General features: G+C 43.2%; 1 protein-coding gene across 1 annotated transcript in view; it reads right to left on the bottom strand.

Annotated features, from left to right (window-relative positions):
- The window catches only part of DEPTOR (DEP domain containing MTOR interacting protein), a 63,664-nt gene extending 39,422 nt beyond the window's left edge, over positions 1-24,242 (bottom strand). Inside the window, 2 exon segments of the mRNA XM_088533296.1 lie at positions 522-700; positions 24,154-24,242. Coding sequence (XP_088389422.1) covers positions 522-700; positions 24,154-24,239 — 265 coding nt within the window. The 5' untranslated portion in view covers positions 24,240-24,242.
- Between the last annotated feature and the right edge of the window lie 1,061 nt (positions 24,243-25,303).

Below are 25,303 nucleotides of genomic sequence, written 5' to 3'. Positions count from 1 at the left end.
CACTTTCTTGCAGCTGCACCAGCACAAATGCTTGTGCAGCTGGTGTGAGGGACAGAGCCGGAGAACGAATCCGTGTGAGAAAAATGACCTTTTTTGCTGGCTTGTTTTTCAGATGAGCTTTTCAGCTGGATGGGGAGGAGCGGGCTGTGCCCTGGGGAAAGGGCCACTGGGAGACCCTGCTGCAGAGGGGACGGCCAGCGGCTGCTGCCTGCGGACACAAAGTGGCACACTGTCTGCCACCACGTCATTCCCTGCATGGGCCTGGCAATGTATGTCTGGGAACGTATGTCCATGCTCTGCTCGTATCTCTTTTGCTTCTCGTTGTCTCTCAGGACATGGGGACCTCGTGGAGCTGCACAGTGCTAAGGAGATGCTTTCTCTTCTCTGTTCCCGTTGACACAGGAAGGGATCCGATCTGTCCTATGCGCAACTGAGGAAGGAGAGCAGCAGCTCCCTGGCTGCTTCACTAAAGGCAATAAAATTCAGCTTGGAACAGTTGTGGCAGCGGATACTGCACTTACCATGATGGATAATGCTGTGATCCAATAATTTCTGCACAAGTTTAATTGCTGTGTCTCGGTCGGAGGCCTCCTTATGGTCAATCAGCCAGTCAATCAGCTCTTTGGCAACAAAACAGTTGGGATATGTCTTGAGGTGGTGCCTTCGATCCTTAATGACCTTTTCTTCATGCAATCTGAGCCTGTGGGTCAAATCACCTTGTGAATATCCTTTGCAAAGGAGACATAACCAGCAAGAGTGGGAAAAGCTTGGCAAACGTCCCCATGTTGGATCACAAGGAAGGCTTTGCAGCTTTTGAATGCAAGAGGAAAAGTTTCCTTCAAATGTGGAGTGCTAGGGTCCGGCTGCCAAACACTCCACATGAGCAATTTGTTAAAATTTTAAACCTCGTATATGGAAAAAACTCCATTTCTGTCCAGTGGAAAAGAATAAAAATTGAAGAGCGGCACAACATTCTAAGCACACTAACCTGTTTCCTGCATGCCAGTTAAACTGTCAATAACTCAGAATTAATTTTCCCACATTACCACTAATACATTCCACGTTGCTCTTTGATTTTGCAGTTTCACCACCACAAATTTTTTTGAACCTCATTCACTTTTCCAGCTGTACCTTCTTCACTGGTAGGGTAACCGCATTTTGTCTCCAGCTGCACAGCAAGGTTAGTGTTTATGATTTAAAATTTAGCCACAAAGCTCTCTCAACACAACGCAATTTGGCCTACAAAAGTTGCCTCCTACTCTAAATGAAGGGAAACTGCCTGCTCACTCAGAGAGCTGGTTGCAAATGCTACTTGTCAGCTGGTCATGAAGAAATGTTATTATCAGATGTACCTGCAAAATCTCACCCATAAACTTGAAAGCAAGTCAGGCAGCTGTCTTGGAGATATTTGGCTTGTGGTGCAAATCCTGCTTGGAGAACCACCTTGCTAGTTAGTGAAAGTTTTGGGGTTCCTCATCTTTACTTTTAGTCTTTTTTTTTTCCCCCAAACTAATACCGTATGTAACAATGTTTATCATTGAATTAATTGGATAGAGATTTTAAAGAGTTTTCTGTCTTCTAATTTATTACAGCTTCATTTGAAACAACAATCGTAGTATTTTTTGCTAATGTCCTGTATATGAAGAAAGCGTGAAAGCCACAACTCTTGGGCTCCTGTACCGCAAATGCAGGTCATCCAAGTGACCGTGGTCTGACTTTGTAAATATACTCATCAACTTCGGAGAAGCTCTGAGCAATGCTATAGTAATTTAAGGGAGGTGCAACTATCTCTGATTTCTGAGAAGGGAGGTGGTGCAGGAGGGCATTAACCCGAGTCCCAAGAAGTGCAGAGTAGGGGTCCAGCCACGACACCAACCTTCCTATCAAAGCGATTCCAGCATGAAATAAGCATTCCTCTCCGGAATCAAAGAAAGGCAAAATATCTGGTCAAAGAAAAGTTAAAGATAACATTATTTGGGCAGACAAGGCTTAAGTAGCTTTTTGCCTAACAACATCTATATATAGTAACAGAGCAATGGTTCTGTTTTGCAGCACTTGAGCTTGAACTGCACTGGAACGCCCAGTCTGTGATATGAATTCAAAGCCAGATTTGCAAACATCATGAAAAATGAATTCTTTTATATTAAAAACATAGATAAATCAGATTAGTATTCTGGAAAGGAGTACTGGTAAGTATCCCATGCATTGTGAAATTCTCTGAGCTAAAATGTCTTTGCTTAAAACATATTTTCCAGATGTGCTCTTACAGCTGTTGCCATAGTTAGAAAGGCCTACACGATTTTAATTATAGAACATGCAATTATGAGTATTTTTCACTGAGTTTTACATTTAAAATATATTTCAGGTTCTGTTAATATTCACCATGTCTCACATGGCACAATACCCTATTTGAACAAAAAATATGGAAAAAGCATGTAATACATATGCAAAAGGCTCAACCCACCTCAGAGACACTGGCAAAGGTGTAAATCAATACAGTGAATTTGACACAAAATCTGACCAAAGAGGGAACCTTATTTCACCAAATTCTTTGTACAATCCACGTGCTAAAGTGTGCCAAGACCGGTACGATATTTCGTAACCGAACAAACAGCCAAGAGTCCCAGAACTGAGCATTTATGCCTTAAATTCTGACTGAAGGCTTTTCTGCAGTGGGTGGATGACTTACAGGTGTTTTCTTTCTGGTTCTCATGTCAGAAGATACGGGCTCCCTCTACACTCCTCGCTCAGAGCATTTTCAGGGACTCTCTCCTGTGCCTTTTGGCCTATATTCCTAAGAAGAGCAGAAATTTCATTACCGTAATTATCTCCACCCACTTGCTAAATCGGATCCAAATTTGCTAAGATGTTACAAAATCATTAAACTAGACAGAGCATGATCACGTAAGCTTCAAGAAACCAGGCTGAAAATCAAATCTATCTGCATTTCCCAAATGGAAGTGGGAACTCATTCTCCCCTGTATAGCAATGATATCCGTATTGCATGATTTCCAGGCTGACTGATTTGGAATGAAGGCGGGAAGGGGAATTTGGGCTTTTCTCTCAGGTAGTGCACACTGTTCTCTCTAAGTCAGGGCTCCTTCACCACTTTGAGCCTGCCAATAAACAAACTGCATGGAAGAAAAGTAGTTCAGTAAACTCTGCTTACATCTAGTGCAAACTATAAAAATAAAAACCCCAGAGAAAGCCACTGAGGTTGTATTTCTGCATATAAATCAACTTTCTGCAGGAATTCTAAAAATGTGACAGTGTTCAGCCATATTTATCATGAGCTGAATGAAATGGGGATAAAAAGGAAAAAAAGAACAGCGAATGCAATCATGCACACCGGGACCAAGGATCAAGTGAGCCAGTAAATTCTTTATCCCTTGGCATTCGGAATCAGGCTTCTCAGCAAAGGCTTCAATGACTTTACTTCAAGTCACGTTAATCACATTTTGTCAGCTAGTCTGTACTATGACTGGAAAAGACATAATTTGACATCAGCCGTATTTCTCCAGCTTTAAGAGGTTTTCCTCAAGAGCTACTCAGGAATATGAGTTCACCAACAAAATCTGACCAGTCTGAGGGGACATGGGATAGAAGAGAGAAGATGAAGGGCAATGAGGGGAAATCTTGATGGAGCAAGTCTTTAAAAAGTCATCCCTTTTTCAACAGCTTTAAAAGCTTAACTCCAGAAAACAGCTTTGTGCACACCAATATAATATCATCCATATATAATTCCACATATTATTTGAGATTACAGGACAGATTTTGAACTGGGCATCTCAGCCTCCCTTACCTGCAGAAAACAAAGTGAGAGCTAAAGTATTTGAGCAATTTCCTGGCACAGGTATAAGTGATCCTTTAATATTTACACATGGGTACTTATGGCTCACATTCCTGCTGATAGCAAATAAAGGCAGTCTGTACCTTCATGCATGCCTGCCAAAACCATCTTCCTGGGGGCTTGTCTAAACAGGAACTGTTCCTAATTAACAACATGTAGGAACTCTTACTCCAAATAAGACTTCATGGACATGGCTAATCCAGAACAAAGTGCTCCTGTTTCACAGCAAATTGTGTTCAGAGTTAATCAGGAACAATGTTACTTGTAGAGAAGCTCTTAGGTCTTTTCTATATCAACTGTCAGAGAAGTTAAGATATAGGAAATCTCAAAATCTTTGCTTAAGAAACCAAGAATCAGGGATTGACTTGTGAAGAAAGAGTGCTGTCAGTTATCTGAAGCTTACTTTATGTTTTCAGTTAGGGAAGTTACACATAGAATCATAGAATCGTCAAGGTTGGAAGGGACCTCTAGAGGTCATCTAGTCCAACCCCCCTGCACACGCAGGGTCACCTAGAGCACGTGGCACAGGACTGCGTCCAAGCGCGTCTTGAATATCTCTAGAGAATATCTCTAGAAACATCTCGAAGTTTACTGAACCTTTCTTTGAATCAATCAGCAAGGATTCTGCAAAGGCAGCAACTGGACAGGAGTCTAATTTTGCTTCTAAAACCCATAAATGGCAAATATGCCAGATGAAGATAGGACTCACGTCATGACCTGGACCACAGTCAAAATATTTCATCTGATTATTTCTTTCTACTAAGCCCAGTAGTTTGTGTTTGACTAACACATATCTTGCAGAATGTCATCCAATCCATCTAAGCATAAAAAAAAGAAAGACTTATTGGTAATTTTCTGAATAATTCATCTGCCATTCCCTAGTAGATCATATATATCCCCTACTGCCCTATCCTAGGAAAGCTCAGAAAAATGTGGAGAAAACAGTTTCGTTCTGACACTTGATAGACAATATAGTAGGAAGCCTTATACCCTATGTGCCACTCGTTTCTCTTAAAACGGTCAGATTCCTTCCCAAAATAGTTTCACACACACACACACATCCCCACACACAGAGAATCACTAGGGAAGTACATTTGTTTAAAAAAAAAAGGAGAAGAAAACTTCAATGAAGTGAAAGGTTAAGGTGGCCCCAGCCACTGATGCCACTTCCTTCTGGAGCAGCCCGCAAGTGATCCTGCCACTTCACCCCAAGTTGTTTGGGAATATTTAACCCTCTCATGGTCTCTTCCATGGACATTCTCACTTACAGATGGGACAACCCTGGTATGGTGGCTAAAAAGCACAATTTTCCCACACCATTCTCAAACGACAACTAAGGTGTTCCACTGATAGGCAGAATTACTCCTTTCCAATTAAAAAACAGAAGGGAAAAAAGGCCTTCCTCAAGGTCACAAAGTTGGTTGACAGAAAGAAGGATATAAATGGCAGCATATGATCTATCTACAGCACAGTAGGTGCTTACCAAAGCTGGCATTTTTAAAAGCCTTAGTGACTTAGAAGCATAATTCAAACTGAAATTTAAAATTCACATCCCAGACACAGTGGAATACAAAATAAGGCAGCACATGCTGGTATATATCAGCATCCAAGGGAATACAGAACAGCGTGAGATATTTAAATATAATAAATTCCTTTAAATTAAACTTCCGCCCTTGCACTGTCAGCAAAAAAGTAGGTCAGTGATGACAGAAACTTTGTACACAGAGGCAACCACGAAGGTACTTGCAGATGCAATGTGCACTGCTGGGACAAGCATTTCCAGAGAGGCTTGCCAAGGCTCGGCTGAAGCGTCAGCGGTTAGTGGTTGCCTGTTCCTCTTTCTATTTATGCTTCAGCTCTGCTGTCATTTAGTTCTGTTACTTGTTACTCTGGGGAGCTAAAATACTCTGTAAAACATGGGGTCATGCTGCAAAAATGGATGAAGAGATCTCTGTGGTAGTACATGTGGCCAAGAAGAAATTCTACCAACCGAGAGAGGGTCACGGAAGGTGTCTTCAAGCAATGTCCTATTTCTGGGTCTCGTCCTTGCGTGGACCTCTGGGCTTGGCCTGTAGCCATGCAAGGGGAAGATGTCAGAGGAGACAGCTAGAGAAAGATCACACATAACCAGCATCCTGACTCACAAAGCAGGCAGAGATTTGGGAGCTCAAAGCTTCCAAAGAAACTGCAGTGTACCAAGCCTGTTGAGCCTTCAAATAAAACACTGTGACTGCCTCTTTCATTAAGTTCTTATCTATATCTTAAGTTCAGAAGGTAATAAGGCCAATGATCATGCAACTGAGATTGCACAGGGACATCCCTGACTACTCCTCGCCAACACTGGTGGGTAAAAGCAAGCTCTGGGGAGCAGCTACGTGCAGGGCTCAGAGCATGCGATGGGATTAGACACAAACTCAGTCCCAGCTCCAGCTCCACGGCTTCCACTGGGATCACTCCGGGCTGCTTAAGGAATTAGACCAGCGTGTTGGTACCAACTACCATACTCCTGAGCAGCAGTAACATCACAGCATCACCTAATCAAAGCAATATTTGTTCACCTCTCTTTTCAGAGAAACAGAAACACTCAGTATCTTGCAAGCCTCTAATTATAACTATACTTTCTCCTCGTATCCACCTAGCTGGGAAAAGCTGTGAAAGCTGATAATATCTCTGCCTTCCATTTAACTTGTATTTTAATCAAAATATTTGTCAACATGAATGAATATTTCTAATGGCCTGCACACTTTAAACTTCAGCACTTAGGTCTCACTGGAAAGTACAAAAATGTAGAACTGAGGTTTACAAAGCAGAAAACGTAAAATGAAGGCAAGTTATTATTTCACCTGCCCCTAGTCGTAAGGAAAGTGGAAGTCTGACCACTTAATTCTAGCTCTTTGGTTTCTGTACTGAAGCAATCAGAACAACTAGGCAACTCACATGCTTGAGTTTCCTCCTCCTACAAGCTAATCAAATATAATTGTGCTCTCTCTTATATATGGACAATTGGGTTGCCTGCATGGAACAAATGCATTCAGGTCAAGGGCTAAGTTATACTGATAGGTGCATCCTAAAAAGGCCTGGTTTACTTTTCACTGAAGAACAAGCTGTCTTTGCTTATGTCCATCAGCTAGGATTAATTCATGTTATTTTTCTATGTCTCCTTTGCAATGAAATTCTTCTGCTTACTAAATCAACGGATTACAGAATCACAGAACAGCTGAGGCTGCCAGGCACTTCTGGAGTCCAATCTCGCTCAAGTAGGGTCGCCTGGAGCAGATCGCTCAGGACCACGTCCAGTTGGGTCTGGACTGTCTCCAAGGATGGAGCCTCTACATCCTCTCTGAGCAGCCTGTTCCAGTGTTTGGTCACCCATAGAGTAAAAAAGGTGTTTCTCATGTCTAAATGGCTTTTCCTGTATTTCAGAATACTGTGGGGACCATGTTTTCTGTGGAAGGAAGAACATTATCATCATAAAACTAAACTAAAGGCTTCTATCATAACTGAGAGAGAAACCACTGTAATTTCGACGTGTGGATCAGAAAATATAGGCCAAATTTTGCAAAAGACATTACTTGGCTGAATTGACGTGGTAGCTAAAAAAAGAAAAAGCAAAAAAAAAAATCTGCTTTCATGGACTTTTGCCAAAAAAATCACTCTCAGTAAAGAAAATGCTTTATACATGGGGCAGTGAGGAAGAGGCAGTGTAAGGTTTATGGGAGGGAGGCCTGTGAAAAAGCAACAATTAGTCTGAGGCAACATAGACCTATAATGTGAAAGGAAGTGGCAAATACTCCTTTGAAATGCCACATTGGATAAATACAGGTCAAACAGCCTAAGTCCTGCTGCCACAGCTGGTGCTGCTATCCCTGCCATCCAGAAAGTTGGAGAGACAGCACAGGAAAGGGGAAAGGGGCTGCCTGGCCGCAGGGCTGCTCCAGCGGAGGGTCCTTGAGGATGGGGAGTGACAAACACAGCTCTGGTGAAAGGTCTGGCTGCTCTGGCGAGGCCGGATCTCGCAGTCCTTCCCGCGTGAGCACAACTCGCCAACTCCCCGAGCTCCCGGCACTCACGTTTCACACTCCTCAGCACGGCAGCAGCTGCCCGGCCTCCCCTCACCACACCTGGCAGGTCTCCTCCAGGCCTCCCCTCTCCATCACTAATCCCATGTCACACGGCCCCAGGAGCTGCATTGGTTTTAGCACTTTTTTCCATCTCTGCACAAAACTGTAAAGATCAACTTGTGAGGTAGTCAATTGCTGTGCTCTGTAAAGATAAATGTCGCTAAGCAGAAGTGGCCAGTACTTGACAGGTAATAAAATGAGTAATAAAATACTTAGTGTTGTTTACTACTGATAGCAAGCAAAAGTTTGCACTGAGACTGTAATTCAAGACTTTTTGCTCATTTCTAAAAAAATTTAAACAGGCTAAAATGAGCGTTGATGCAACAGCATTATAATATACAGTATGTTGTATTACAACCATCACACTTACTTTACCTCTTCAGAATCTAAATAAGCAGATTCCCTTCTTCTTGTTCAATGTAACTTCAATGACTGTGCTTTATTTTTATTCTGAAGCTGTGAAAGTAGTAAATCAAAAAATACTGACCAGAAACAAAGCACTATGTTGATTTTTTTGAATAAAAAATAATCTTACTACATTTTGGTATTGCTTCATGCTTTTTTACCTCTATGGCTGCCAACATTTCAATCTGAAGGTTGTGGCCCTCACAGAAGACATGATTCGAGGGAGTTCCCTCTGCCATTTTGCAGAGCTCTGCTGAAATCCCGGGGTCAAAATGAACTAAAAAAATCAAATTGGAACTGATGCAATGTTTTAACCACTTGAAGAGATGATCCTTTGGACTGGATTACTTAGAAATGGTTAAATTGTAACTAGATGACCTCTCTGTGTTTGCAACAACAGAAATGGAAGAAAAGGTAAGACTATAAAATACAAGATCACGAGCTAACAACAAAAAAAAGCTCTGCTAAAACCAGTGAACTTAGAGGATAAAAGCAAGAGAGAGTAGGAAATACCCAAATATGCAGCAATGAAACTTTCACTCATTATTTTCCAGAAGTCATTCATTTCCGGAAACCATACAAAAATGAAAGGCAATCTTAGATTGTGCTAATTAAAAAGTTTCCAGTAATGACAGGAAATGGTTCTTGCCACCGTCTATGACACTGGCAGGACCTCATGTCTTAACATTTATCCTCATCCATATCCTCCTTCAAGAATGATATGGACAACTTTACAGAGGCACAAGGAAGAAGCACAACACCAGTATGAGAAAAGTCGAGCCAGGTTCCTGAGCAGAGGGGAAAGGAATCCAGCTAGTTTGGCCTGATCAACACAAAAAGCACGAGGAACATAATTGTTGTCTAGAAATTTCCAAGTGAGTAAACAGTAGAATGAAAAAAAATGCTATTTAAGTAATGGTAGCTTGAGGAATCCTCAACTAAAAATCAGACACAGTTCCAGAGCAGAAGTTTGAAACTATTATTTAAGGCAAGAACTCACCTAGCATTTAGATAAGTGTGGTAAATGCATAGGAAAAAAAAAAAAAGAGTTGAGCTCAGCAGTACCCTATATTATATGCTGTTAATATTAAGGTTTTTATGAAAGTGGTTATGCAGATATACAAGCAGAAGCCATCTAAGACTTTGAAAGATTTGAAAGATTCACTACAAGTTCTATTAATTTCCATGAGAGACAAAGGTATATGCGCCATAGGGGGTTCTCCTTCACATTAGAAAGGGCATGCGATTTCTGTTAATGGACTAATAAATGCAATTAACTTTGTAATGCATTATTTTTTAAGTGTGTAATCAGAAGCGTGTGTGCAGGAGGATGCAACAATGTTTTAGTATCAGAAAAATATCTCTGTAACCCAGAGTGGAGTCAGTTCTGTTGACACCAAACACTGTAAGGCAGCTACAAAGTCAAATGCTGATAATGTACTATATACAGGAACCTTAACTCCAGTGTTAATGCTGAAATGGTGCCAGCGCAGTGTTAACTAATGGACTAAGGTAACCCATATACATGGGATACATATTGTGGGGTATATACCAGTATATGAACCACAGAAAGGTTCTTTGTTGGTTTTAAGATATAAACATTTTTTAAAATTTTATTCAAATAATATAAAGTATGCAATTATTAAAGAACAAAAATCAAAATTGGATAGAAGTCTAAACAGACTATAGCCCTTTTCAGTTCCCTGAAGTTGTCAGGTTTGTTTAGAAAAATGATGCTTTGACTGTATGATACAAGCCAGTATGACCTTCACAGCCAGCTGGAGGCTACAAAACAGTGTAATTCCAATTAATACTCTGTTAAACTATATACATTTCTCTTAAAGAGAAACCTATAACATCCAATAAGGTTTCATTCCAAGTGCCAGAAAAAAAAATGGATCACTGTCTACAGAAAAATGAAAAATATCTTGGAAAGTTACATATTGCCCCAGACTACATTAAATTATTTCCAAATGCATCTATGCTAAATGGGAACCATAATTTTACTGAACAATTCTACACCACAACATTACATTTTAAGCCTAGAAATGATAAGGTCGCTGCCACAAATGCTTTAAAGATGAAGAACTGTCCTATCTGATTTAAATCTGTCTTTATATAAACCATACAAATGCATCAGATGTCAATAATTGTGTGTATATGAATTTAAGGGGATTATTCAAAGTTACTTATATGCTTAAAATCTAACAGGTTAACGAAGAACTACAACGCTGAGGAAAATGTATTAATAATGACTCTAGCTAAGGATTAAACCTATTTAAAGGTTTTTACATTTGCAAAAACCTAGCCTGGGGATGGCTTCTTTGGTTGAGCTCAGCATTTTCTAGTGCCCGATACGTGATATGAAGAGATGCTCAGCTGCTGCATAACCACTTTTCACGAACAGACCTTCTGTCAGTCTGCTGTCAAGGATCTTGTCTTGTTTGATTAGGCCTTGTTAGATGCCCGCAAGTAGATGAGCTTTAAAAAGATAAACATTAGAGAAGCATTTTTTCCTCTGCTCTTTAAATGAAATGGGAATTCTCCTTTAAAATAATAATAATAAAATACAGAGCCCAGAGAAGCTCTGCCTGCTTTTCTGCACAACTTGTGCCCATTGTCAGGCCATGTGTTGCCATCTCTCATTTTTTGCAAAATTATCTCTCTGTGTATGCAGTGAGCAGATATTTATGTGCTCTGACATATAAATGCAGACCATGACTTACTATTGCTTTAATAAGTCAGAGCATGTACCCTGATCCTTATTCATTAAGTAATAGCATCAGCTCAGCTTTACTTTGCAAGTAGATTTAGATTGGAACAATATGGTTATGTTTACAACATGTTTCAATCTCTGGATCAGGATCTTGAATCCAAAACACATGTTGCATGGGTATTTTGGGATAGGCTCAACATGGTCAACAGGACAAGGGCAGAATGGGTCTTGCCATCACATATCATGAAGCAGGGTAGGCTCTGCACCTCTGCTCTTTCAGAGGTGCACATGACTAGAGCTGGGCAGCTGGACTACTCCATTTTGCTCCGTGGCTACCTAGACATGTGGAGGCTAAAGAACGTGCCAGGGTTCAGCCCATTCCTGGCTATGCAATCACAAAACCAATCACAAAGAAACTTCTAGAGAGTGTCCAGTGTAGAGCAACAAAGATGATTAAGGGACTGGAGCATCTATCATATGAGGAAAGACTAAGTGAGCTGGCCCTCTTTAGCCTAGAGATGAGAAGCCTGAGAGGGGATCTAATCAGTATGTATAAGTACCTGAAGGGTGAATGTAAAGAGGATGGGGCCAAACTCTTCTCGGTGGTGGCCAGTGACAGGACAAGGGATAATGGGTACAAGTTGAAACACAGGAAGTTCCACCTCCATGTGAGGAAGAACTTCGTTCCTGTGAGGATGGCAGAGCCCTGGAACAGGCTGCCCAGAGAGGCTGTGGAGTCTCCTTCTCTGGAGATCTTCAAAACCTGCCTGGATGCCACCCTGTGCCACATGCTCTGGTGTCCTTGCTTGAGTACGGGCATTGGACTAGAGGCCCCTTCCGAACTCAGCCATTCTGTGAAGACGAATGTTAGCAATTCTGTCTTAATTTGAATGTAATTATGATAGACTTTCTGAATGGAGAGCTGTGTAGGTACTCAGTCCATGGCTGTGCCTACCACTGCTGAAGCCACCCCTGAAGGTATTCTCCCACACATCTGTCACAACTGGTTTGTGGGCACTGAACACACAAAATCGTCAATAAAGTGTCCAACACGTGTTTGTGTTTCCACTGGTCTGGCATTTTTTGAGGTGGAATACTGTTTTTTTACAGGAAAAGATGCCACGTGCGCACTCCAGCCAGCAAGCAAATTGTCACTTTTGCCAGTCCCCTAGGACCTCACCCCAGCCACTGTATGTTCAAAGAGTTTTCTCCCCATTTTTATTGCGCTTCTATTAAACACTTTATGCACTCATTTCTTCTCCCTCTCTTTGCCCTAGTAATCTGTTTCCCAAGGGTATTGTTATTACAGGCCTCATACAAACTCAGATGTTCCATATCCACCAGAAAAAAAAAATACATGAAGCACAAACATATTTCATGTGAAATTATAAAAAATACATTGTTTCAGCTGGTTTTGATTTACAGATTTAACACAAAAAGTCATGGGAAATTCTTATTATATTATTTTGCAGCAGCATTAGCCCCTCTTTGGTCAAAGTGAATGCAAGCAATTATCTTTCAAAAAACACTATTTGAATCATGTTGGTAAGTCCAAAGCATAGCACTTGGAAAATGACCATTTATTGACATCTTAAAACGTTCTGATATTGCCCCACCATGACATATTTTGAAAGGATGTAGACTTTGCAGCATTGTGATAGAGCACAATGACACGAAGGAAAAGCAACAAATCTCCCTGCTTTGCCCATTTTCAGAGAAATATTATTTAACAAAGGCAACATAATAATAATAGAGAATAGGCCTTATTTGTTTATTTTTCTTTCATCACATTTTTAAAAGTAAGGGAAGAGATGTCTTTAACATACCTGTCCATGGAAAGAAACTTTTAACAATTCCTTCTCTCAGCGGGAGACTAAAAACCCATTCTTAACATTCAAAGTCAGAGCTCCAGGACTGAGCGAAGCACTTAGGCACACAAATGAACACACAAACCAGGTCCATCATGCACAAAGTCCATGTGCAATGGCTGGAGTGCACTTGATCCATATAATAATAATAATAATAATAATAATAGTATCAGTCACCACAGCTAAATGAAGAAGACATCACGCCATGCCTCCATGAGACCTAAGATTATCTGGAGCTGAGAGGGATGTCTAGAGGTCATCTGGTCTAACCTTCATTCAAAGCAGGTCCAGTTAAGAGTAGGGTATTCAGGACATCCAATCAAGATTTGACTCTCTCCAAGGGTAGAGACCCCATAACTTCCCCTAGTCCCCGCTCCAGGTATTGACCATCCTCATGGTGAAGAATTGTTTCCTAATATCCAATCAGAAATTCCCTTGCAACTTGCTGCACTGCCTCTTGTCCTGTCCCTATCCACATCCAAGATGTAGCTCTTGGACTTCTTCTAGCTCTTCCTTTCCTACATCCTCCCACTTAAGTAGTGTAGACAGCAATAAGATCTCCTGACCCTTCTCCTCTCCAGGCTGAACAAAACCAGCCGTGCGCATGGGCTTGTACATCATATACTCCAAGGCCAGCAGCATCCGTGGGACTTACTCCGGTATTTCAGGGCCTTTCTTCTGCTGGGGAGCAGAAAATTGGGTCCAGTTCTCTGGATGCAGTCTCACAAGTGCTGAATTTGATCTTGTGCCATGACACCTCTTGCTGTCTATTTAGATGAATGCATAATTTTGCACAAATCATGGATTAGATAATAAATGTTTAATAAGCCTTTTCTTTCTTTCTTTTGTTCAGTGAGCTTTCCAGAACCTATTTTCATCACCTTGTCTAGTTAGACAAGCAGAATGATCCCAGTGCTTCCAGTTATGAAAGAAAATAAAGGATATTTCTGATCGCAAAGGTCACAAAGGTCTGCTTATTAATTTAACCTCATCTATTTCTACAATTTCCCCAAAGACCCCAAAGGTCTGTGTTTATATGACACAAATGATGTTAACTTTGAAAAGGCTTTAATCGTCCATGACATTTCTTTAAGCTTCTAGTCTCAAATTATTCTCAAAATTATATTTTTTTGGGGATTTGTACATACTTATGTTACTTTAGCTTCTCCACGTCAAAATCTTCCTCTATTTGCATAGACAGCAGCAGATTAAGGTGGAAGTTGCTCTTTCTGTGTCTTACTAAAAATAATTTTATCTGGAAGAAAATATAAGTTAATTACATCCTGAGTATGAGGAAACAATTAGCAGTTTTCTATTATATCACCCTGATTTCTAAGCCATACAATCATACTCTGGTGCAGAAAAGGATGTATAATTATCGAGAGAAGGATCTTTTTTTTGTAAGCAATGAAAGGAAATTATTCTATGTACTGGCAATCGGTGCTATAAATAACGCTTAGCTAATACCTTTTCAGGACTCATTTCCTTTATTTGCAGTCCTAACTTTGAGGGATGTGTTGGCTATGTGCTGTCACATTCCCTTTCCAAAGCGTATATTTCTAAGTTCTGGAGTCCGATTCCTCAGACAAGGCACTTACGACTTCAGCTTCTTGTGAATATTCTGCAGCACTCGTTTGCATTAAATTAAAAATCATTGGTTTTTATGAACCATGTGATAATTATGTCTGGAGTTTGGTTTGCCTGTCACATCAGAGCTGAGAACGGGTTGTGAAAACACAAGGGTACCCACAGCCCCAGTGCTTTGAAGACACAAGAACAATGTGAAGAACAACGGATACAATATAAGAATACTTCTTTTTAACTCCTGCCAATAGACTCATTTGGTCCAATGTGCGAGAGAATGGTGTGAACATAGAGACAACAGATTATACAACAGTTTAGCTGAACAATAATGGGAATATTATGGCAATATCCCAGCACTAGCAGTAGTCCTTAATATGAACAGCAATGAAATAAACCCACTTAAAGAGAAAACACAATTAAAAGCCAAATGCCCTAATTGCCGATGCATTAATAGGAGATGGCAGAATTTTCCCAAACCAGGTAGATTGTAGATCCGTAGACCCACAGAGATAAATATGATAGTGTTATATGCTGCTTATCAGCAGAAGAAATTTGGTCTATGCAAACTATGAGGCACCTCTCAAGGCAGCTGTACTTCTCCCCCAGAAAGTTCGAATTCTCTTCCAAGTCCTCTTTCCCCTGTATCTTATACCTCAAGGCTTCTTCCATGCTTCGTCCTTGAGAAACAAAACCATATCTGCCTCTTATCTACCTAAAACACTCCTGGAAAGACAATTTCCTTGGCTCTTGATCTCAGTTATGTTGCCCTTTTCCCTGTTTTCTTCCACTCTCTCTTCCTCTCCCTCTTCCATCACATCAAACACAATATTACTGCGAGGGAGAAGCCGCCTTTTCATCCTCCGTATAGTCCTTGCTACACTCTGGGATATGATCTCGGGGTTTCTCAACACGAATGGGTTCTTCATGCTACTGAAGACCAGCAACACGTGGTCTTTGGCTGCCATGGATGAGACAGGCCAAACAGGACCTTGTGTGCCCAGAATTAGTGCATCATGCCCTCTGCATCACAAGTTGCCTGCCTACTTGCATGCATATCTGAAACTTAAAAATCCCTCATGTTTAAGGATACAAACCTGCTGGAGTACCAAAACTTTACTAAAAGGATCTCCTTGAAAGAGTTTAATGTTTTGAAGTTTAAATTGTAAGAAGGGGCTCTAACAAGGGCTGGATTCCCCACTGGTTTGCAAATAGTGCAGATTTTTATGTCTGCGTAAAGATAGAAAAACATGGTCTCACTCTGATTTTAGCTGCATCTTCAGGATCTTTGAGAAATGAAAGAGATTATTCTGCCCAGTCTCCAAGGCTGGGGGGATGCAAACCAGCTCCAATGCCTAATCCATGCGACTGTTTCCTGGGCTCACACTCATACCAGCGCATAGGCCATTCCTGCAGCAGAACTGAGGCCATAGTTTCAAAGGCAGCTGGGTCAATCTATCATTTTTGCCACCAGAAGGAGAAGGTCTCTCTTCCCTGCCTACCTTCCCTTTGCTCTCCTCTCCTCCATGTGCCATGGCTGTCCCTTGTGGTGGCTTTGGCCCTCATCAGCTTCTCTGTAAGTTACTTGAGCTCTGTAAACAGGCATGAAAAATCCTTGCTCCTTGTTGAGTTACTCATCCAAGTTAATACATTAAATCCACTGAGGGAAAGATTTTATGAGTTCTGGAGCTGGAACAAGATTAAGTAGAAGGGACTCCTGGACTGACACAGGCACTCTCATAGAGTTCGCCTCCATGAGCTGCAATAAGCCAATGTGACTGTAGGGTCTCTCACCAAAAGCAGGCCCTGGAGCTCTTCCTCCCAGGCCAGCCAACCCCCCTCCTTGCATTAGATTCACACTGCAGTAACTGCCCGAGCTCCCCAGATGCAGAATGAACTATGACAAATGTAAAGTTATAGGGCTGATAACAAAGGAAAGGGGCTGCATTCTGAAGCAGCGTTATCACACCGCTGTCACTGTGATGTATGGTGGCATAAGTGACATGGCACAGATTTCAGAACACACAGAATAATACATGTCAGTGTCTGCCTCTGTTCAGGTATGATAACCTGGCAGAAACACAAAGGTTGAGCTCAAAACCTTGCAGGAGAAATAAACTTGGTGATTGCAAACATATAATTTCTGAGCCTCTCTAGTAATGTCATCTGATCCAAACAAAAGGCCATCATCAAGCCTTGCCGGACAGCTTCCCCAAAGGGTCCCCACGAGCAAAGAGCCATCCCCAGCAAAGCCACCAGCTGCCACAAAACCTCTCACCAACTAACTCATCTTCTCACTCTTAGGCTTGCACGGACACAGCTGGGCTGCTTTGGGTGTTGGAACTGATATGATTGTATCGGCCTTGGATATCTCTGCCCAACAACCCACCGAACACTGTGCCTGGCCTAAGGCTCTGACTTCCTTACAACTTTCTCATGCACTTTGCTGAACTTGCGCAAGGTTTTCTGGTTGTGTAAAACCAGAGCAGGACTCAGACTGCATAGCTATGCTAAACCTATGCCATAACATGCATGTTACTTCTTTGGTGAACAGGGTTAATTTAATTCTGGTCTAGCATTATCCTTTCATTTCTCTTCTTTACCTTTTTTTGCAATCAAAGACTTACAGGGCTCCAGAAGTGGTAGAATCATAGAATATCATAGAAAGGTTAAGGTTGGAAGGGACCTCTAGAGGTCCTCTAGTCCAATGCCCCTGCACATGCAGGGTCACCTACAGCACATGGCACAGGACTGCGTTCGAGTGGGTTTTGAAGATCTCCAGGGAAGGAGATCAGTGTCACATCCATGACCAATCTAAATAACAGCATATTTAAGCTGCCACTCTAGCCTGCCATCTTCTTTCTTACCTAAGTTTCCAAATATCTGGCTAACTCCATCTATTCTCGGTTCTCCTTTGACTTCACAGGTCTCTCCACAACCCAAGTAACTTGTGAGTCTGTAGGTCATCCTTCCTTTCTCCATGCTTCTATTAAACCTCTTAGAGTCTCATTGCTTCAGAGTTTTCCAAGAATGAAGGAACATGGTTGCACATTATCATACGTTCACTCCTGGTGCAGAACACTTGCCTAGCAGTGGGTGACTGATTGGGTTTATATATTTTAACTTTCTTTAATTCTGACATCAGCTTTAATTCTGCTGCTGTGAGAAAGAGACAAAATCACAACACAGTTGTTTCTCCTTAGGTGTACTTGAGAAATGTGGGATTCAAAGCAAAGATCAAATCTCTAAACTGTTGGAAAAAAAAATGTGACTATTGTCAATATTTATGAAATTAATGAAAAGTCCCTTCTCCATTTTCCTTCTGCTGGCTGGTTAAGGCGAACTGCTCATTCTATTTATAATACTAGTAGTCTTAGTCATACTAGTGTAACTAAGGATCCTTGTGAGAATATGTGCAAATAGTTTTTTAAGTTGTATTTAAAATACAGTGGTTTATACATTAAAATGGTTTCAAATATATGGCTTAGATGTCCTGTTCCTGCTTAAGAAAACAAAACAAAGCAAACATAATCAATGTGAAATGCACACTCCTGCACTTTATGAACACCAGTGGTTCAATGAGATTTTAAGTTCTGCAGTTTCTGTCATTACTAACCTTAGAATTTTAATGTAGTTTCTCTTCGGCCTGCTTCAGGCTGCAGTTTAATATCTATGGCACTTTCCCTGGATGTACACTTCTTAGAATCATGGAATCAAAATGGTTGAGTGGGACCTCTGGAGATCCCCTAGTCCAACCCCCTGCTCCAGCAGGGACACCCAGAGCACGGGGCACAGGGTGGCATCCAGACAGGGTTTGAAGATCTCCAGAGTAGGAGACTCCACAACCTCCCTGGGCAGTCTGTTCCAGGGCTCTGTCACCCTCACAGGAAAGAAGTTCTTCCTCACATGGAGATGGAACTTCCTGGGTTTCAATTGGTACCCATTACCCCTTGTCCCGTCGCTGGCCACCACCAAGAAGCGTCTGGCCACATTCTCCCTACGTTCTCCCCTCAGGTATTTGTACAGGTTGATTAGATCCCCTCTTAGGCTTCTCATCAGGCTAAACAGGCCCAGTTCGCTTAGTCTTTCCTCATACGATAGATGCTCCAATCCCTTAATCATCTTTGTCGCTCTATGCTGGACCCTCTCTAGAAGTTGCACATCCCTCTTGTACTAGGGGTAAGCCGAGCACAAGAACAAAAGCCACTAACTCTTGCTTCGTACTGAGCCTTTCATCTCCTGTCCGGTTTGTCCGCGGGAGCTCGAAAGGCAGATGGGGTCAGAAGCCGCGGGAGGGCTCTCTCCTGAGAGCAGTCCCTAAGCCACGAGCTACCAACCAAGCCTATGCTCAGGCATAACTTGGTCATGGGGATGAGAAGGGAAAATTAACAGACTCAAACCTGGACTACAAAGAGATTGACTTTTGAATTTGAATTTGACATTCAAATTATTCGATTTCTGTGGAAATTTCTGTGTAAAGCACTGAAAACGCACTAGATCCTACAGATACTAAGAAATGTCTCAGTTAAAATATGGTGTGCAGGCTACTCCCTAATCCTTGTCCATATATCCAAGAGTAAAAGCTGGCTGACCTCCTTCCTGGCTTCAGCCTGGTCTCTCACTCCTCCAACATGACTCTGGAAGGAGAAAAGAGGAGGCGCCTTCCCAAGCACAGGACCCAATCCCAGTGCACTGTGCAACCACTGCTTCTCCCTGCACCACACGTATTTCTCTCTGCATTTTTGGGATGCCACTTTTGGGCTCTGTGTCTGATCTCAGACAGAGAGAAATCAGAATCCCAGCAGATCACCTGCAGCTCCGAAGCAGCCAGTGCACAATGCAAGATCTGTGCTGCAAGGGCTTCGTTTTCCTCCTGAGCACACGCTGCTTGCCTCCGCAGGGATGTGATAAATAGCTCAAATTCCTGGGCACTATCACTGCACAAACAGTAAATTAAAAGGACCAGCAATGGACATACTTCCCAGGCAGGTTGCCAGCTGATGGCCACTGCCCTCGCAGAGGCAGGGCTTGTGTGGGGGCAGAACACAGCGGCGCTTGATCCCCCATGTCACCGATACTGCTTGTCTGCATTAGCTTCGATAGCCAGTTTCCTTCACCTGCTCATGGGCAGCTCCTCTAACCTAAAATAATCCTGTACGTGCTTCCCGCATGCTGTATCCTGTGCCTGCTAATCTCTGCTAATCTCTGCAGTTAATGATTCACTCCATCTCAAATGCAATACATAAAATATACAATGCGAAACACTCTTACAACGTCTGCCTTGTTGTGCACTTGAACAAAGAGTGAGCACTCTTTGCACTTGCACTGTTATTTGCTTTATCTCTGAGTTGCACTTGAGAAAAGCTAGTGACTGGAAAGACTAAATTATTGCACACACACATACATATTTATGGGACACGATGTCATTAAAATTAGTACAATCACAGGAGAAGGTGCATCAGGCAAAAATGTTGTGACAGGGTAGAGATAGCTGGAAACTTCTTGGGTTTGGAGCCCTTCAGTTTGCAAGCTCAGCAACCTTCCCTTTGAAACCTTTTCTTGCAGTGTATTCCTTTGGTGGAATTTCGCCAGAGAAGATTGCCAATTTTTTGATATTGAGAAAGAAATTAAAGAAAGTGAAATGGCTTGGGCAGGGAGCACTGGAGCAACGTCTTCCACAAACATCTAATGACACAATCCCTGATGTCCTATCTGCCTTAAAGAATTCAGCAGACAAGCCATCTCCAGTGGGACGAATGAAAAGAAGTTTTTCAGGGCTAGTTTTCAGGTGAATCAATGCACTAAGAGAAAGGTATTCACTAGCAGAGAAGTAAGGAAGTGGCAAGGATCTGGTAGAAGGGCCCATCAGAAGGAAAATGTTAGATTGGCTTCAGCAGCTCACAAAGACTCAACAAATTCTGCCTCCAAAAACTGCATGCAAGTTTGTTTAAAATCTGAACACTAGTCAAGGTCTCAATCTAGACGAAGAGACCTCTGGACAGCTCCATAGCTTGAATCCTTATGTTCTTTTTAGTGTGTAAACCCACAAACAGCAGAGTGGCATCAGCTAATAAAGTTTTAAATATAATGATAACATTTCATATACCTATATAGTGGATAGTAATATATTAATGGCAAGGTTCTCCTGATTACCTTTCTTGAGAAACTGCTAGTGTTGCGTGCACTTAGTTCTTTGTGGCTTAGGATGCCAATGAACTTTTGAACCCAACTACTGTGAAAAAAGTCGAAATTTATGGACCTGTAGGTGCTGTCACCATTCAAAAGTTAATGATTCTGAACTCTACGCATTCTGGTTTATTAAGAAGTTTTTTTAAAGTGATCACCTACCCAAAGTGAGGCCTTTGGAAGAACAATGAAAATTGGTTTTGCCTTTTCTCTTACAGCTTCATGATTTATAAGCGTTTGCAATACAAAGCTGTTGAACTATATTTTGCATTTAGTCACTTGGGGAAAACAAGTGAGAAAAAAGCTTTAAGAAACATGCTTCCTTTTTTCCTAAGCAGAAAGAAAGTGCTGAATTGCCACTGCTATTTTAACAAAAACACTGGTCTGAAAAGTCTTCTAATCCTTTTCTAAACTGCTTAACAGCAGCATGAATTGGGAAAGGTGGCGTTCCCTGAAAAGGCTGAAGAGGTGGCCAGCAGTCTGCAGAGACTGGTACTGAACATAACATCTACTCCAGAAAACATCATATGCCCAAGGGCAACTTCTGTTTATAAAAAAATAATAATAACAGTCATTAAAAAAGGTTGAAATCCCTGCTCTAAAACCATTACTAATATTGCAGTGTGCTTTATAAGGGAGGAAATTGGGTAAGCCCAAACCTGGTCCACCCCAAAATGGCTAATTAACACAGCCACCAAGTGTCAGGCTTCAGTCAAGAGGTAGCAGTGACCTACATAAAGTAACTTGTGGGTAGCTTGTATGCTTCTAGTGTACAGGCTGATAGAGAACATAAAGCCTAGGCAAGGTCTTGACCCTCATTCCCAAGCAAGACAGGCTATCAGAGATCAATTAAATGCTCTTCCAAGAGCCAAATTGTTGAAATCCCTTCTCTAAAAAATACACTTCAACTAATCAAGAGTCAGTTGCTTCTGCTTAGCTGGTTACTGACCTTGGAGGCAGAGTACACTACTACCTGAAATTTTGCCATACTATCTAAGATATAGCCCATGGTTTTGTTTATTTTCCATAAATCACTCCATTTCCTCCCTGACCTTGCAAAGGAGAAACACAGATCAAAGTGACCGAGGCACGGCCACATGAGAGGGAAAAGCCCCTTCAGCCTCCTCTTCTTCCTCCCCTGGCTTGTTTACACTTGCCTGGGTGGGAAAAGTGGGAATCTAGACACTGTCCCCACCAGCAGTGTGGCCTAAGTGCAAAACCAGGGTCACCAAGGTGCGACTAAGTCAAGCTGCACAGAGTCTGCTGCCTGCTGGCTACGTGTGCAACACAGGGTCTGCAGCAGCCGTCCTGCTGGGGCAAGAGGGGCGACATGAACTTTGGAAGGAATTCCGACCAAGCAGCTATGGTGAGTATTAGAGCTTAGACACATGTGTTTGGGTTGATGTAAGAGGTCTTTAAATACCAACATTTCACAGTACTTGTATGTGCAACGCTGCAATGATAGTTTTATTTATGCTTTTAGCGCTAAGCATGTGCAACATGCAGCGCTGCCCATTTGCACTTTCCTCTGCACATGCAGAATCAGCAGCCTGGCTGCATCATTCCCAGCGAAGCCTCATCCCGCATTTACAAGCGGGGTACAGTGCATTTCCTTGAACAGCATCTCCGTGCTGGCTTCCTATCTTTTGTTTGTGTGCCCCAAAGGCTTCGGAGATCACCTGTCTTTGATCCTGAAACCCCCCAAGTTTTCATTTTGCACTAACAGTGATACACTTAGAAGGGAAAAGGGAACTTTAAAATACCCCACTGGCTAACACTTGTCTGCCAGTTGTTTTTTATCACCTGTTTTGCAGATTTTACTGCCTGGAAAAAAATGGAAAAAACTAACCTTTTGACCAGAATATCGACAACAGAGAAGCAGAACAAAGTTACCAAAAGACAATTTAGGGTGTAGTTTTGCAAGACCTTTCCAGCTGATCTCAGGGCTGCTACAAATGAGATGTCTACTAACAATGGGATGTCTCGCTTTCTCTTGCCTCTTCTTCCTTCTGCCACCTCCCTACTTCCACTACTTTCCTTTTGTGGGTCCTGGCAGTGATCAGATCCCTCTGGGAACACAGAGAACCCAACAACCATAGAGAAAAACTAACCTAACCAAAGAGTGGAGCATTTCTGCCAGATGGGCACACTGAATGAGCTCAGAGAGGTCCAAGAAGTCCTTGAGCTCCTCTCAGTGCAAGCTTGGCATTACATAGGCTGAGTTGCTGGTGAAACCACAGCCCAAGGAGATCTAGGCCACTTCCTATAGCTTCACATGGGAAATGTCCATAGGTAATTTAATGGAATGAGGAATAATTATTTCAGATCTGTAGATCGTCCTGCTTCAAAAATAGGAACATGCTGATTTATCATAATAAATGAGAAGGGCTGTTTACAAATGTCATCCTCTAGTGTAAGACTACTGAGCTGATTCCAGGAGCCAGATTTGTTGGCATTTCCTCAAGCTTTTTCTTAGAGAAAGATCACAAAGCTTTTGTTTCTATGTTTAGCTATGAGATACATAGAACGATTTAACATGATCTTACTAGTAGTTTGGTATTAGCTTTGAATATTCAGCTTCTAGTGAAATAAGTTAGAAACAGCAGGTTCTTATCAGACACTTGAGCTAACAACTCAGCACCAAGTCCACCACAGACTGTCTGCGTGTCTGGGTGCCCTTTCCTGCAAGGTTTTGTCCCAAGGTATTTTTATAAAGAATCTCAAGATTAGAGAAGATGCTGGTTTAGAGCTGGAGCCTCCCCTTGAGACCAAACTTGGATATCACTGGTGTGCACCACAGGACACCTGTGGTCCCTATACGTGGGTGTCACTAATAACGCAGCAGGACCTGTGCTAGCAGCTGTGAGGGCAGCTCCCAAATCAAGCAGGTTTCTATCATCTGGAAGCGCTTGTCTAGTATTTGTGTGGAAAGCCCGAAGTAAGTTCTGGGAAAAACTACTAGCAAAGTATTTCTGCAATCTGTCTAGCTACGCGCATAGCACGTGCATATGTATGTGCACAGTAACACTCGTATTTGTCCTTCCTGAGTCACAAGGAGCCAGGGGACCAAACCAAAGCCTGGCAGTGCCTTTGCACGCGTGTAATGCATGGGTAAGGACGCTGCACTCAGCGCATGGCAGAAATTAAAGGTTAACAGAGCCGGGCACCCCTGTTAACAGTCTCGGGGCTGTCCATGGCCCCCGTCACCCGTGCTGCAGTGACAGCAACATCGGGAATCCCCTCCCATCCACCGCAGCTGGTGCCAACCCAGCGGCGCAGCGAGGGGCAGGGGGCTGCGCTCCCGCACCCCTGCACCCACCGCGCCGCATCCCCCGCCTCTCGCTGCGGCCTCGGGGACCGCAGCGGGTCTCGCTGTCGCCGGTGTCATTAGCGACCCCCTCCCGTCGCCCCGCCGCCCGCGCCTACCGCAGCTGCTCGCCGGTGAGCAGCACCTCGGCCGTGTGCTCCAGCTCGGCCGCCTTCTGCTGCGTGCTGCTCATGCCCTCCTCCATCGCTGCCCCGCGGCCGCCCCGGCCACCTGCGCGGCTCCCCGCGCGCCGCCGCTCGTTGTTGTCGCGGGCGGCGAGCGGAGCGGCCGCCCCCGGCTGGCGCACGGCAGCCCCGGCGCGGGGGCGGCCCCGCCGGGAACGCAGCGACACGGGGGGGCCGGGGCTGCCGCCGCCCGCGCACGAGCCGCCGCGGCCGCGGAGCTGCCGCACCCGACGGGGCGGACCGCGCTTCGGCTGCCTTCGGATCCTTTCGGCGCGGTTCGGCTCGGCTCGGCTCGTTGCGGCGCAGCGCTGCGCGCAGGCGGCAGACCGAGCGGGCCGGGCCGGGCCGGCCGCTGCGGCGCGGAGCTGCCGCCCCCCTGGCAGGGAGGCGCGGGGAGGTCTGAGCCCGCAGCCCGCGGGGCCGCCCCCCGCCGCCCCCGCGGGCGCTTCCCGAAATTGCCCCCGGGCGAGCGCGGCCGTGGGCACCGTTTGTCAACGTGTTTGATTGGGGGAAAAAAAAAAAAATCCAAGCGGCATCTTCTGCAGTGCTCATTTACAACCCAGTGTCATTAAGATTACCCTTGGCTGCCCGTTTGTTACATTTATTTCTGCCCTCACACACTTCGGGGAAAATTGCATACACTGACGTGCTTGCCATATTGGCATAATTTCGGGGCCCAACAAAAGAGCTAAGAAGGAAACCTGATAGAAAACAGGCTGCAGACAAAGACAAGTAGATGGTTCTTTGCACACTGAATAATCAATGCATGCACCACCTATTTATTACCAGTGGAAACTGTAGATACAAAAGAAAATATTTGGATTCAATGAAAAAAATGACAAGTATTTGGAAAAGACATCTCTGGGAGTTACTAACTGCCTCCAGGTCACGAAATTCTCGTGCTGAAATTAATTGGAAGCAAGGTGGGCGTTTGGGAGAAGTGTCAATATGCTTGCTCTGCCATGCCAGCTTTTGGCATTATAGCCGCTTTTGGCTACTTCTACTACTATTACTACTATTGCAGTGTGCTTTATAAGGGAGGAAATCAGGTAAGCCCAAACCTGGTCCACCCCAAAATAGCTGA

Source organism: Tinamus guttatus, unplaced genomic scaffold (genome assembly GCF_059628265.1).
Source record: "Tinamus guttatus ecotype Peru unplaced genomic scaffold, ASM5962826v1 Tinamus_guttatus_pri_ptg000492l, whole genome shotgun sequence".
NCBI classification, from domain to species: Eukaryota; Metazoa; Chordata; class Aves; order Tinamiformes; family Tinamidae; genus Tinamus; species Tinamus guttatus.
The sequence above is the reverse complement of the archived record's forward strand: the minus strand, read 5'-3'. Positions and strand labels throughout refer to the sequence as shown.